Consider the following 16356-nt stretch of genomic DNA (forward strand, 5'->3'; position numbering starts at 1 on the left):
ACAGAAACAAAAATTTCCTCAAAGAAACCACCAGGGTCACCATAGCCAGAAGCCATCTTTTATCTACACTCCTATACGCCTCCCCCATACTCCCCAATCTTAAAAAATCTAACCTAAACAACTTACAGACATGCTACAATAAAATAGCAATATTTACAACAAACACTGCACAAAGGTTCCACCACTGTCATGCCTCAAAAAACTATTCTGGCTAGAATTACCACAACTCTTAACCTTTAACCGGTTAACCACGGTCCGTAAATTAATTTATCAGCCAGAGAAAACACCAGCTCTCCTAAACATCTTACAACCCTACTCTAATAAGTGTAACCTGCGCTCAACAAATTTCTGCTACACGTCACCAAAGGCACAAATTCTGCTGGTGATTGCCTATACTCATCCCAAGCAGCAAAATCCAGGAACATTATTCCTCAAAATATAAGAGCCACTCCTAAATGCACATAATTCAAAAAACTACTCAAAAAGTACTCAACAGATTCCTGGCTCTGTTCATGTAACACCCCAGGTTGAAAGACACCTAGCTCTATCAACTAAAGTCCCACCTAACTCTAGCCCTCTTTAATATTTCTGTCTGGTCCCAGGCAGGTATGACTCTAGCCCTAAGTGTCTTCCTACCTTCACCAAGAATGATACCACAGTACCAAAAAAAAATAATTGAATTCAACAATTGGCTTAGTTTCTGGTGGCATTCCAAGGGGATCCAGTATCTCTCTGCCTGGGATAACATGGTTGAGAGGCCTCGACACTTTGCCAGAGATGTCCTCCACCTGTCATCACTGGGATTCCGGATCCTGGCCAAGGCTCGTGCCTCCTCTATTGTGCCTTTTTAAGGCAATGTCCCAAAGTCAAATCTTCCAACGTAACAAATCTGTCAAAATGCAAATTGAAGGTCATGCTGCTTAACGTTAGGAGATTTAACCTGAAAATGCCACTCACTGGTGGCTCTCCTTGCACCGGAAGATGCCAATGTCTGTGCGGTCACAAAAACTTGGTTCATGGCTGTGGAGAGCACCCCTGCCTTACCAGGCTATACCCCATTCCACACATTCTGACCCCAAAATGAGGTCGGTAAGACTAAGGGTGGTGGAGTCTCTATCTTCATTAAGGATAGGCACACCTCCTGTCTGGTTTGTCAGCATGACACTGAAACTACTGCAGGTGCAACTAACAGTTGGCAAGACCCCCATCCAAGTTATAGCCAGCTATAGACCCCCCTCCATGACTCAGGACACCCACTCCTCCTACCTGGATCTACTTGACTCTGTCAAGGTACCCCCTAATACCCTGATCCTTGGTAACTTCAACTACCCAACCATAGACTGGGTGAGCTATTCCTGCACTAATGCACTCACCCAATAATTCCTTGACTTCATCAGTTCTAATGCACTAAACTAGCTCATCTCAACCCCCACAAGGGGAGATAACATTCTGGGCATGGTTCTCACCAATGTGAGCAAGCCGATGCACCACTCCCATAGTATCTTCTTCCCTGGTGGATCAGCTCATCGGTCTGTCTCATTCGAAGTTTCTATCCCGCCCACCCCCCACCACACCCCCAGCTTTACAACAAAAGGAAGAAACTGTTGTCCAAGGGTAAAAATGAACAATTTCCAAATTGGAAAAACTCCCTCATTAGCCTCAACAAGCAAATTAGATCACTAGTGAAAACATCCAAAGCCAATTATGAATTGAAACTAGCCTCTGAAACAAAGGGAAACCACAAAGCATTCTTCAGTTACATCAGGAATCTCCTTGACAAAGCCCAGATTTGTTCCAAAATAGCACTTAACAGTATCACTTACACTGATCCCATTGACTTAGCCAATCTGCTATCAGATAGTTTTAGTGCAAATATCAACCTCTGTCCCCCCCAAAGGCCCTTTTGACATCCACAATACTTGTCCTGCACCTCACATCTCCATAGATCAAGTGTTAAAGGCCCCTATCCAAGGCAAAGAACACAGCTTCCATGTGACCTGATAGTATCCTAGGCTGTAATCTGCACCATCTCCAGCAAGAACTGGCTTCGCCATTGAGCACCTTATTCAACCACAGCCTAATTACAGACTTCATTCCAGCAAAGTGGAGAACTGCCATTGTCATCCCCTTGTACAAAGGTGGTGCCACTACTGACCCAGGAAACTGCCACCCCATTAGCTTGACACATCTGATCTGCAAAGCCATGGAGCATATTACTATGGATCTCATAAACAAGGACATAGGCAATCTCCAAGCACTTGACCCCACCCAATTTGGATTCATCAAGGGCAGATCTTGTCTGTTGAACATGGTTGACTTCTTTGAGACTGTCACCAAGGCCTGTATGAGGGAAAGTCAGTACATACAACTTACCGGGTTCATATTATAACACCGAACGCTGAAAACAGCGAATGGTGTTACATCGACACATATTCAGCAAACGTTGAAAATGTCAAAACCACAGAACAGCGATTTCTTTCCTAGGGAAAGAAATCGCTGTTCCAACCCCCCCCCCAAAAAAAAATGAAACACTTCCAAACACATACACACATGCCCTAACCCTAATTATATCCCCTAAAAAACAGTAAACAACTAAATACACATATGCACGTAACCCAACCATACATCTAACAGAAAAAACCAGTAAACATTTTAAAACATATGTACTTATCTTAACCCGCACCCTAACCCTAAGGTCAGTAACTCTTGCACATTTACATAAACAGTTCCAAACACAAACACACTTACCTTAACCCTAATCCTACCCCCCCAAAACAAAAGTAAACCGCTAAAAACACACACATACACACGTAACTCAACCATACATCTAACGCAGAATAAAAAACAGTAAACACTTTCATACATATGCACTTACCTTAACCTGCACCCTAACCCTAAGGTCCGTAACTGTTGCGCAATCATGCTCGGGAGCTATACCGGACAAGGGACCACACTACACTCCAGGACAGGCAAAGCAACGAAGCGGTGAAGCAACTTCTTTCCCAGGGAAAGAATTCATTGAACAGCTGCATCGCTGTTTTGCCTGTTCACCTACATGTGTCGATGAAAATGCATTCAACAAAATGTGTTTTTGTCATTCTAATATGAATCCAACTTACCTTGACTTGGCTAAGGCCTTTGACATAATCCCCGACTCGGGCATAATTGAAAATCCCTATCTGATCAGGTGGGTGTCCAACTAGTGCCTCCACCTCCGATAGCAGATGTGTCACTAGTGGAGTTCCCCAGGGATCTATCCTGGGACCCTTACTGTTTGGCATCTACCTCTCAGAGGTTGAGGCAAAGCCCTGTGGCTGACCAAGTTTGCAGATGACTGTAAGCTGAGTGCTGTCATTGACTCCCCAAATGATGTTAACATAGTGCAAGAGGGTCTCACAGCAACTAATGACTGATGCCAAATTTATGGGCTCAAGTTAAATACAGAAAAATTATCATCATACCATTCGGCAAAAACACAGCCTCTGCTGATTACCACATCAATGGCAACACCCTAAGCACACAACCTGTGGTGAGAGACCTGGGTACTCAGGTTCACAACAATCTCATATTTGACTATCATGTAGCAGCATTAGGCAGAAAAGCCTTTTACATGGTTCATCTCATAAGAAAAGGGATTGCATCCAGGAAAAAGGAGGTTATTATCTCTCTTTACTCCTCCCTCATTAGACCAGTAATTGAGTATAAAGCCTCATTTGGTATATACCTCACCAAACATCAGCAGCAACTGGAAAGGCCACAGAAATACCTCACAAAAAGAATCCATGGCCTCCAACAACTGTCCTATGTGGACAAGCCCAAATCACTATCACTCTACTCGGTATCGTACAAATTGCTCAGAGGTGATCTGTGTCTTGCCTACAAGGCAATCTCAGATCCTGACCTACTATTCCATAATCATAAGTCTAACTCCTCATGCATTAACCACTTGAAAGGCCTGAATCTAATATGTGACATCAACAAAACCTGCTGAAAAGACAGGTTTGTCTTTGAGAAGCTGCTCCGTCTCTTGAATAGACTTCCCATACATGTCAAACAGAGTACCTTGCTGAGCCTCTTCAAGCACAACCTTGATGAGTGGATGGGAAACCACAAATTTGTCCCAGGGGTTCTGCGTTTGTCCCTCATTGACAGGGGCAACAGGTGCTGACTGAGGTTTCTTTTTGGGGATAAACTCTTGTCTAGTCTTGTAAGGGCTCCAGGGCCATTAGCCTAGTAACCTCCTATGATCATATGATCCTATGAATATGTGGAAAAGGATCAGATGAGAAGGCAAGAAATGTGGAAAAGGCATACATATAGTGGCTAGTACATAAAATTCTTGGAACAACCCCATGTCCACCAGGATCTGACACAGGAATGGTTATGGAGAAGTGAATTTAAACCAAAAGGTGAAAGGCTCATATTAGCATCCCAGGATAGTGGACTATTTACATGTTGGTTTACAAAGTCCATTGAACATGTGGGAGAAACAGACAAATACAGATTTCATAAAACAGACCTGGAAGCAGTCACACATCCTGCTGCTGGGTGTAATGTGCTAATGACAGAGGGTCTATATACTGAAAGGCATAATAATCTATCAAGACTGTTGCATTGGGGATTGTGCTAACATTACAATACTGAAATAGCTGAGAAGCATAGGAAATGTGAGCCACAAAGCATTATAGAGAAGGATGAAGTTTATATATCACATGGGATCACCCATTACCACCCATCCTCAACCCCTTTCCTGTTTTACAAATGGGGTCGGGGTGTCACTTTCGCAGTGACAATCATCTTGAGCCAGGGTTTACACCACCGGGTGGCTAGCCCTGCCATGGTAGTTCATTCACACCACTCACTCACACACACACTCTCACCTATGGCCAATTTAGTGTGTCCAGTCCACCTACTTCATGTCTTTGGAATATGGGAGGAAACTGGAGCACTCAGAGGAAATCCACGTGACTGCAGAGAGGACATGCAGACTTCACACAGATGGTACCCCAGCCGAGAATCGACAGTTCAAAAAAAAAAAAGAATAGATGCAAGAAAACCAGATACTGTAGTCAATGAAAAGAAGAAAAAAGTAGCATTGATCACTAAAATTGCTACACCCACTGATTTCAGTGTCTACGTAAAGAAAGACATAAAGTCATAAAATACCAGGATTTGCAGGCAGAAATGAGAGCAATGTGGAAGGATACCCAGACAGTTCCAATAGTAGTAGTTGAAATGGGTCTCATAAAAAAATGACAGTCTTATTTAGACATGCTACCAATACAGGTAACTCTGTATGAATTACAGAAGGGGTCAATTCCTGGTACATTGTAGGTGCTGCGAAGAACCCTTAGCTAACATCAAAGATTGAAACAATGCTGTGCCAGCTGCAGCTTGGTTGTAAGGTGCCTATCCATTTACTTTGAATTAGTATTATTAAACACCAGAAAAAAAATCCATGAACAGGCCAATATAAACAATGTAAACTATTTCCAGTGGTTTCTCCATATATTCTTATGGATGTAATGAGAAGATAGTTCCAATACTGACAGTTATCACAGGGAAATGAAGCTCTAGCTTGTTAATCCACTGCTTCCTGGGTCAAAAGTACAGGGTTTGAATTTTCCATCTTCATTTGCCTACTATGTGACCTTGAGCAAGTGCTTTTCGGTTAACCAGACAATGCTTTGGAGCAATTAAAATTTTGTGCTAGACTCCTAAATGGTCTCCTGGACTGTACTAACTACTTATGAACTTATATTTTAATAAGTAGTATGAGAGGTTAACTACATCTGAGTTTTTAGGCTCTGTGCTCATTCACATATATTATTTGATTCTAAACCTTTCTTGCAAGTGACACCCATGGGTATCTCTCCTCTCCCTGTTATGTAGTGTTTATATTAATTTCACACTGGTGACCCCTTCCTCAAATGTAAGCTCCTAATATTTGCATGCAATTTGTTTTCTATGATAGGACTGTTTGCTTTCAGCTTGTTTAATCTGGGTTTGTTTAGGGTATCTTGTTAAGCAGTCTGCTGCTTCAAAACTAAGTTTTTTTTTCTGCAAACTCCTGCATTATGACCTATCAGTTCACAGTTATAGTATTTCTCATGTATGACCTTACAGTTAACATTGGTAGTTACTTCGACATACATAACAAGCATGTGCTGCTTTGCTTGATCTGCATTTCATTTCTGTGTGCACTGTTACATTAGAGAGTTGCATCTCCATCTTACTGTTAGAAAATTCTGTGATATACTTTTACAATGTACAAGTCTTTCTCAGCTAGCAACTTTCTCTAAATACAATCATTGCATTTATTTAGTTTTGTTTACTTGGGTAGAACACTGATCAAATTTGACCATTTGCAGGCTCAGCCTGGGCTACATACACAGTAAAAATAGTAAAGTAAGAATACTGTTATAACATATTAATTATAATATAATAAATATACAGTATAGTGACAAAGCATAGCATAGATGTAAAATATGTACCTGTTTACAAGACAGTTTAAAAAGCAGTAGGATCAAAGAGTATACAATGCATAATGCAGACATTCTATGTAAGGCAAAATCCAAAAGAATGGACATAGTATATACAAGTGCAGGGTTTACCATTAGAATGTTGGCGTACCATTGTACAGCTGTGAAGTATTCGAACTACAGATGTTCAAATACTTCATATGTGTGCAGGTTAAAAGAGTGAACATTATATTTGCGATTGGGATGTGCATTCGCAAATATGAACATTCGAAGGGATGTACAGGGATCGCAGTACAGTGCAGTTAGGGAAATGCATCCCTTTCCTTAATGTAGTGCGATCTCAGAGTTGGAATATATAGTTAGGGGGTGTGGGGGTGCAGCCCTCCCACAGGGGGGTGCAGGGGGGCTTGCCCCCTGCATAAACTGGATGTTAGGTGTGCTAGTTAGGGAGTAGGGGCAAGGGTGGCATTGCTGTCAAGTGCAGAAAATGTCATGTCTAACATTTTCGGTATTAACAGCTGATTTTCGAGATTAGGATGGTTAGGTTATGTGTACTTTCGGCAAATTAGTTCACTGTTAAGTACCTTTTTTTTTTTTTTGTGACTTTTGAGATTTCAATAGTAAACCCAAGTGTAGATGGAGATTTTAGCAGTGAAGAGAGACTAAATAATAAAATACTAAGATCTTCAATAGTAGACTTAATAACATGAGAAGTGGATATTAAATATATAGGTGGGAAAATATAGACCAGATGGGAAAGCAGTGGGTGTGTATTTATATGTTGGAAAATTTAGGAGATTAAACAGCCAATGTTTTCTGGGATGAATGCAATAGTGCAACCATGGGAATTAGGTGATATGGCCTATGTTCTAATGTGCACTTTTCTTTAGGTGTTGTTTGAAGTAAGGTTTGAACTGTTTGTACTCTTTTATTTCAGTAAGATTAGGTGCAATAATTGTCACAGTTTAGGGGTACGAACAGATAAGCTGTGGGATGTCAAATTGGTTCAGTTTATGGAGTTATGACAGTAGAACCTTTAGTAGATTGACTTCTTAGGTTGTAATATGGATTAGATGTAGTTAGTTTCATAGCTGCAGGGTAGTATGTCTTGCTGAAGGGGGTTTAAAAGAAAGGAGCTGAGAGGGAGGTTGGCCCTTCCTGGAATGGGTAGCTAATTTGACTTTTCTGTGGTGTTACAGTGACTTTCACACTGAAGGAAATTGGTGATAAAATGGCATATTAGAAAGGGATTGTAAGGTAGTAGTGTCTGTTTGTGTTTTTGTAAGACAGTGGTGAATTGAGGTAGGCCATATTCTAGTTGTGCAAGCAGGACATCTTAAGGCTACTCTATCATCAGCTAAAGGATGGATGGTTTATCTCAGAATTACATTTTGCAGCTAACATCCTCAGTCCAGTGTTGTACTCAATGGCAGATTCATTATCTTTCACACTGGAAGGATTAAACATGAAATGTTGATGTATTTTACTTGGTTTTGCATTAAAATTCAGAGAGTTCTTAGGTTTGGAATTATTGTGATGAGACATAACAACAGAAATCCAGCATTAAACTATGTTATACCTAAACTTTCAAGATCAAGGAGAAAGGGGTTCATATCAACAGTTATTCCTATAGTACCAAACAAACTTCTAGGTACTGTTAAGCAATTAGAGTCTTTGAGTGTGTTTTAGACTTCACTGGATAACTGAATCAGAAATAATAGTTTTCCTACAAATGTTTCAGGATCTTTGTTCCTGTGTTTGTACTGGGGCAAACACAGGACATAAAAATCTATGACTATGAATCTAAGAAAATACTGTTTTATCCAACTAAGCAGGTTTTCATGTGCTTTGTTGTCTGCTTTTTGTATGAAGCAGATCTGTTTTTGAACTGCATGCTCAGATTCCAGCTGTACTTATTAAAATTGGCTTGATGTTTCTAATGCTTGCAAGTTATTGACAGCAAACTTGTGACAATATGGCACAGCAGTCTACCTAGCTTTGAATTTGAGGTAAAATGAAGAAACAATTCCTACCATAGCAGGCTTTTTCCTATTTTCAGTTTCTTCAGTTGCCTTTCTTTTATAATTTCAAATAATTATCACATGTATATTATGTCCCAGTTTGCACCAGTGCCAGAAACTGAAAATACCACAATGATGAATACAAAATGAAAATTCATTAAGCACTCAACAGAAAGTGTGAGACCTGTAACGGCAAATGCCACAGCTACAACAAATAAACGCAGCAGACAAGTGAAGCCATTCAATCTTGAAACTCACTCTAATGCCATTAAAACACTTTTGCCTGGGTGCAGCTCCTCATGCTGACAGCTGTATAATCACACCCTTGCTACTTATATATACTAACCCTGAGGGGGAAAGAGAATAGTCTGAGGTACGGTTGCATTGATGTTCCCTTTTCACACATTTAGTCTCACCACTCAGAGGATCACAGCCTTCAGACATTCATCTAACATATGTATAGTTAAGCATGTGCATAGAAAAGCAGTTCAATCTCTAGTAACTTCAAACAGCGGTCCCTGACAAACTAAAACCTGTACTTAAGGTACACATGTTCAAAGGCAGCCCATGTCGAACATCCATGCTATGTTCCTTTAAGGCAACCATTTCCCTCTCCACCTCCTGTCTGTTGTGGTATCTATCTGTTCTCCCTGCTCTGCCTTACCTCTGTCCTACTATCGCAATGCCTTATCAGTTTTATTCATGAAGACAGAGTATTCATTCAGCACATCTGCTTTTTTCCTGTATTTCATGAGCTGTCTCTCTCTCATTTTTGCTCAACCTATCCCGCTTTTCCCCTCCCTTTCTGTTTTAATACTGTATGCCTATAAAGCCTCTGTTTGTCTTTTTGACTCCAGCTGCCAGTTGTCTTTCAGCCTGTGGCTTTGCTGCCTTTACCTGCTTTTCTAGTTGCTTTCTACTTGCTTTCTGGTACTGTGGTTGTCCACCTTCCTATCCCTCCCTTCTGTTTTTCACATATCCATTCTTCCTAATTTCTAGCACTGCATTCTTATGCAACTAGATTAACAATCTCTTGTTGTTACCATTTTTGCTGCTTCCTCAATTCCTTGACTATAGCTCTGAGTACAACATTCCTGACCCATACCTATAGCTTGCTCCTTTAGCTTACTTCATCTTTGACTGTGTACCCCAAGATAAAATAATCCCATCCCCTAAAACTTCACAGCATCATCATTCTTTGCATCCCTATCCCCACCCACTTTAAATCATGAATCATACTTTATTTTGATTGCTGTTAGCTAAATAAGTCTTCACCTTAACATTCCTGACCCCTTCCATCTCTGTTAGGACCATGTCAAGCATTTTGCCCTTTCCTGTATAGTGTCACACTAGTTTGCTGAACCCATTGTGGCCCAAGACTTCACTTAATTCTCAGTATTTCTGTACTCTGAAAGTTGGAATTTCCAGGTCTGCAAGTCAAAGATTCAGATATCCCAGGAAAATGTCTTCCTTTCCTCCAAACCAATATTCTTTCTTTCATGCTATATCCTCCTCTCTAAATGTGTCTGGGCATTGAGACACTTTATCAGTCCACCAAGACTTGCCCAATTTCCCTACCATAACTTACAAGGCACTTACTATAGGTTCTGACCTTGCCCACTCCTTACCCAGGTAATGAGGTAGTACTTTCTCCTTTATGAATCCACATTTGATGATGCCCTTCATGTTAATTACTATAGTGCCTCTATTTACTTCTAGGGTTTATATCACATCATCGAAAGCAGGCATCATCGAATCGCTTAACATCGAACAGACTTAATTGAACAATGAAAACATCACAATGCTGTTAATGGAAATTCCAAATGGGTACATAACACTGTAAGGGTGTAGGCAGGGGGCAGGTTGTGCCCCCCACACCCCCCGCTACTTAAATATACCAACTCCGAGATTGCGCTACAGTGTAGGAAACAGAAGTCTTCCATTTCCGCACTGTAGTGCACCAAAGTGTGATCTCGGGAGTGGTATACCTAAGTGGCAGGGGGTGTGTGGGGTGCAGGGGGTCTTGCCCTCCTGAATGGAGTAAGTTGTCGTTGATCTACATTCCACATTTTTTTTCAATTTCGATGTTTTCCAATTCGATGAAGCCAGTTCGATGATATGCGATTCAATGATGTCTGCTTTCAATGATGTGATATACACCCATACTTCTACATAATTATTTTTAGCCAGACACTACTCTACCTAGCCCTCTCTTGTCACTGTCCTACATTTCTGTGATGCTACCACTGCTTTCAGCTCTCCAATCTTCCAACCAAGACTCTTTGAATAGCATAAGAACACAATGCAGCCATTCTGTGAGTGTATGCCTTGGTTAGATTCTCTGCATTACTTTTTTCCTTCAGTCTACTGCATGAGTGCCTATTCTTTGTTTAGTTTATGTAATATTTCCTCCTCTCTTATTTAAACACAAAATCGTTCAGATATTCCCTTACAATTTAGTTAAGAACACCACTGCCCATTCTGTCCTAAGATGGAGCCTATCCTTGATATAGCTATGGTTTGTCCGACATGTCTCCCACATCCTTCAGCTATCTCCAAACTCTTCACTCTTGTCTGTTATTGTGTCTCTTTGTTAAGATCCCTAATCCTGTCTTGTTTAGTGAGTGTGCCAACTGCTAGCATATGTAATATTTATGAGAATGGTACTTCTGACATCTCTCTTACTTTCCTGACCTGCATGCTTCCTCCTTACTGGCATCCTATAGATCATTGGTGCCTTCATGAACCTAACCTTGTTCCTCCCCGGGTGACCACTTAAGTCAATTCCTCCCTTGCCTTATTAAGTCTAATCCCTAAGCCTGGTTTCATTGTGACGACCTGCTCTTTTCAGTCTCCTTTTCTTGTTTTCTTGTCCTGTTAATTCCCTAGAATCATGCTGATCTCTTTCAGCAACCATTTACACAAATGGGAATAGAATGAACAAAACTGCCACCAGAGGAAAGTTTGTCTGCAGATGGGCAAGATCCCCTGCACCCTCATCAACCTGACTTACTTGCCTACTCAGAGGTTATATAAAAGTTGAAGAAAAGTGAAAATGCCCTCTTGCTGAGCCATTTCAGTGAGTTGACCTTAATCTATCAGCATTCAGAAAACAGATGTTTATAGGTTGACACATTTCCAGTTCTCTAGATGATTAAGCCTTTGCACCTCCATTTCCTTCACCCACAGCTATACTTTTTTTGTGCTGTTTGCTTTTGTGTCTTTACCACAGGTCATCCCTTTTGCAAACCTCCTGTAGTCTTTCTGCAGTCGCCGGCCTGTGTTCTGTCCCTTTTGCCCTCTGTGCCTCACATCTGGCAAACTGCTTTCCCTGTGCTCTCTTCTCTTGTTCCCCTGCAGTTCTCCATGCATACTCCCATACAGGCAACAATGTCTCTGTCTTCTTGTCATCACTTGTCACTGCTGTCTGCACATATCCAATATCATATCTTCCAACTCAGATTTCTTATTCTGTTTTCACTTTAATTTCTTCTAGTCTTTTGGGTTTCTAATACTATGATGGGAATGGACCCCATTCAAAGTATGATTAAAGTTCACAAAATTAGTATTGTTTCAGTCTTTGATGTCAGCTAGAAGTGCTCTTCACAGCACCCGCAATGTGCCCAGTAATGACTCCTCCTGCAGTTCATACAGAGTTACATGTCTTGGTAACATATCTAAATACAATTGTGGATTTTTGTTTTAAGACCCATTGCTCCTTCTACTATTAGAATTGTCTGGGTATCTTTCTTCCACATTGCTCTCATTTCTGCCTGCAAATCCTGATATTTTATGACTTTGTGTCTCTCTGTATGCAAGACACTGTAGTCACTGAGTGTAGTGATTTCATGCTATGGTTTGTGATACTGAAAAGTTACCAGTGACATGATTTCAGTATTTTTAAGGCCTTAAATACCAAACAGAGGTTGCCACTAATCAACATAAAAAAAAAAACACAGCGGTCCTGGACAAAGTCTTAATTTCTACATACAGGCATTTGCCGTTTCTTGTGGTAGTGATGTTTAGCACACAGTTTATGCCTTTATGGGTCCTATTTTAACAGAATATGCATTCAGGAAGAAACTAAAACATTATTTGTAATTGTGCCAAGAAAATGAATCCTGTCCTCTTGTCTGACTGTATTAATAATCACATTGTTACTTTGGATCAGATTATGTTTGGTACATTATTTTTCACTCTAGTCATATTATTCTGAGACTTGTTAAGAAAGATTTCAGTTTGGAGTTACAAGTAGGAATGTTTTCTGTTTCTTGTGCCATTATATTAAGTATTAATAAATGTACAGAACCTCAACATAGACTGTTTTTCTTTGCTTAAGTTCCATTTTGGCAGATCAGGTGAACTATGGTTTTGGCTTAAGTACCTTAACAGTAACTTAAGAAATAAAAATAGTATATTGGTTTACCACTTCTGTAATGTGTATGCTTGCATTTTCTTATATTGTCACAGGCCCATTGAGATTCTAGACTCTGAAAGACTGCTGAGGATGAATATCTTTGGTCGGCATTCAAAAACGCTGGTCCCCCTGGCACTCTTAGCCTTGGCATATCAGTTCATCAGCCAGGCACAGGGTCAAGGTAATGCACATAATATCAAGGAAAATCAGAATTTCATTCATTTAAACCATTCTGATGTGCAGAGAAAATTATTTCCATTACTAAAAGAATTCTGATGTGCAGATGAGTGCAGCCTTTTTTGGTATTACTAATTCAGACGTTTATGCAAACTTATATACTATGACATGGAGTGTCTCCCACTTTTTCTGTCCCTCTAAGTAAGAGCTTTTGCTCTGAGCCTATCAGTCTCTTTAACTATAAATCCTTTCTTATGCTTTGTTGCATTTGTAAGTATTATTTGCCTTCACTATCTTGCTTATTTTAGGTTCTGCTGGAATTGTGATTCTTGCCTGCACTGATTTGTCTGTTCTAATGACAATAAGGCAAAACAAGGGGTTATTGAAAAGCTTACCTAAATCTTTTGTGGCGAACTTATGAGGTGCAGGTGAGAGATTTAATCATATTTGAAGTGCTGCAGTTCCTAAAAGCTGCCCACTGGAATTCAATGTGCCTTTATTTAAAATGTGTTCATTACTTATTTTACGTAAGAGTTGTGAATTATTTAAGCAATAAGAGGCAACAATGTTGGTTATTAGGGCATTTATGCATGTGTTATTTGCTGCAGTGTTTTTTGTCACTAGACAAACTGAATGAACAAATCATCATAATTCTTAACTATATTTATGAAACAGGCTTGAATGTAATGCCTATGTTATTATATATTTTATAATGGACTTTCTGCAGCTGTGGGCTAGTTTAACATTTATCATGGTCATATCATATGCTTTGCTCAGTGAAAATAGAGGAGTTTTAAATCCTCATCGTATAATAAAGTGATATGTCATGCTGGCCTGTGATTACATAACTGCAATCATGGGACTTTACCCCAAGGGTAAAGTCCATGGGGCAATCTTCACCAAAATGAGTAAATAAAATATTGACATTTCTCTGATATGACCTGCTGCTGTCACACAATGCACTAATTTAAAAAAACACTGCCAATGCACTGCTGAAATAAACTTTGTGTGTCTGTTTTGCTTCCATGTTCTGTCGCTGATGTTGAAGTGGTTCACTTGCTCATGAATGCACACTATGTACGCTTGGAAATGTCTTCTTCTTTAGGAAAATGCAGTTTGTACCACTTTGTATAGTAATATAACTGCTCACTCATTGTTGGACAAGAACTAGCGTAATCCTGTGAAGTGAGAGTTCATTAATGATAAACAAGTCATATTTTTTATTTTTACATATTATTCAGCATGACAGAATATTTCAATATGTAAACTGCATGATTATGTTGAGAATGAAAAAAGTGTGACAATTCTTAAAGTTGAGTTATTAATGGATTTTGTTTCTTTCACTGACAATGTATAATTTTTTTCTAGAGGAAGAAGTCTTTTTTAAATAATACAAATTTCTGAAGAATTAATAATTGTCAAGACATAATGTAGGATTTACTCTAGTGTTGAGAAAAGTTTTGACCAACACTGTTATGATCCTTGGACATATAGCTTGTGGTTAATGGTTTGGAGAAATTGTGAAGCTATCCTTTTGTTGTGAAAGGTATTGCTAAAGCTTCATCTAGAGTACCACGTTAATTTGCAGTGACCATATAAATGACATGAAACTAAGCAATTAAAAGCATGTAGTGTCGTTTTACCAAAATAGTAAAGGTTATGAAAAGTCTTGGATAAGACAAGATACTTGGGTATATGGAGCAATAAAGAGGAAGAGGAGATGAGATCTGAACATACCACCATCTCAGGAGACAAATAGCTTGGATGAGGTTGAAGGGGAAAGGCATAAAGGAAAAAAAAGTCAATGGTGACAGCAGGAAGAGGGATGAGGCATGAGTTCCAGGCAGTTGTAAATGCAATGTTGCTTCACAGAAGGTGCAAGCATCCTGCAGTGCACTGAATGAAGATGTGGTGCACTGAAAGCCAAGACAGGGGACTAAGGATACCTGGGGTGAGGGAGTAAGAAATGGATAAGTTAGGGGTATGGAAGAGTCATTTGCAACAATAATGGAGACAAAATGATATACCAAAGGCATTTTTAGTGTTCATCTTCATATGCATTTGTATTCATTGGAATGACTATGATAAAGATTGGTATTGCATGACAATAGAATTTTTTATTCTGAATTTAATGTAACACAGTGCCCTTTCCATTGAATGTGTCCCTTACTGCCCAGCTGAAGTAAAAAGATACATTACCAGTGACAGTATGCCATTTCACATTAGCAGTTATACCATTCTGCCTTTCAGCTGTAGGAGTGACGTCATTCTTACTGTGGCAATGACCTTTACCCCATTCCACTGCAGCAGTATTATCACTGCACTAGGAGAATTCTGTGTAATCCTACCATAACAGCTGTACATGCACCCTCCTGTCAGGATAGCCTCTCAGTTCTTCCATTGTATTTAAACTATGAGAAACTGTTGCAATAGATATTGCTCTGCTGTTAATTTGGGAAAATAAAGTACATTGTGCGAAATCAGTGTAGTCCTCTATATGCTGTGTACACGTATTATAATGAAGAATGAACTGTTATTAATTCTGATCTGAACAAAACCCCTGCTTACATCACAAACAAACTGATGTGTACGATGAATGTTTCATTAGAAAGTGATGTGTGTTCAGTCTTGTGTATTGATCGCCACTTTTGACATACCATAGTGTTCACTTGCAGTTGAATGATGAGATGCAGTGGTGCTCCCTAGAACTATTAGTCTGTTGGATTTGGACATCTAAATTCTTTTCAAATGCTACCATTTACAACTCCGTCCCAGTAGGGAAGCAGAATTTCCAAACTGGGCATCTTTAACTCATAGTTTGTTTATGTTATCATAAGTGGAAGAGTTTCTTTTTAGATGAGTATCGAATAACAAGAACACAGATGTACAAAATATTGTATTCTGGAACCATATACTAAATTTATAGATCTCCTTAACACTTCAAGCCTCAAGACTTGAGTATATTCCTAAGTGTATAAACTTGTATGCATTTGGAGCTGACATAAATGACAACATTGAGCTTAGAGTAAGAGATAAATTGTAGTAACTAGAAAAATGTGAAGCAGGAATGTAAAACATGCCTTATTTTTGCATACATCATGTACAAAGTATTAACAACCCGCAAAAGATGATATAAACATTGTTATGATCAAATTACTATTTGTTTTTGTGGGCTATAAAACTATTGTAGACATGTTTTTGTCAGTGAAATGCAACCATCATGGGGTAAACGGGTGACATTTATTGCTCTAAGCTAGCT

General features: G+C 39.5%; 1 protein-coding gene across 2 annotated transcripts in view; it reads left to right on the forward strand.

Annotated features, from left to right (window-relative positions):
• The window catches only part of COL14A1 (collagen type XIV alpha 1 chain), a gene marked incomplete at its 3' end in the record, with an annotated part of 1869522 nt that overhangs the window by 160858 nt on the left and 1692308 nt on the right, over nt 1–16356 (forward strand). For both annotated transcript variants that reach the window (XM_044066920.1, XM_044066919.1), the window contains 1 exon segment: nt 12974–13101. In XM_044066920.1, coding sequence (XP_043922855.1) covers nt 13011–13101 — 91 coding nt within the window.

The sequence above is a fragment of the Protopterus annectens genome, chromosome 3.part1 (assembly GCF_019279795.1).
Source record: "Protopterus annectens isolate FY-2018-M chromosome 3.part1, PAN1.0, whole genome shotgun sequence".
In the NCBI taxonomy this organism is placed as follows: Eukaryota; Metazoa; Chordata; order Ceratodontiformes; family Protopteridae; genus Protopterus; species Protopterus annectens.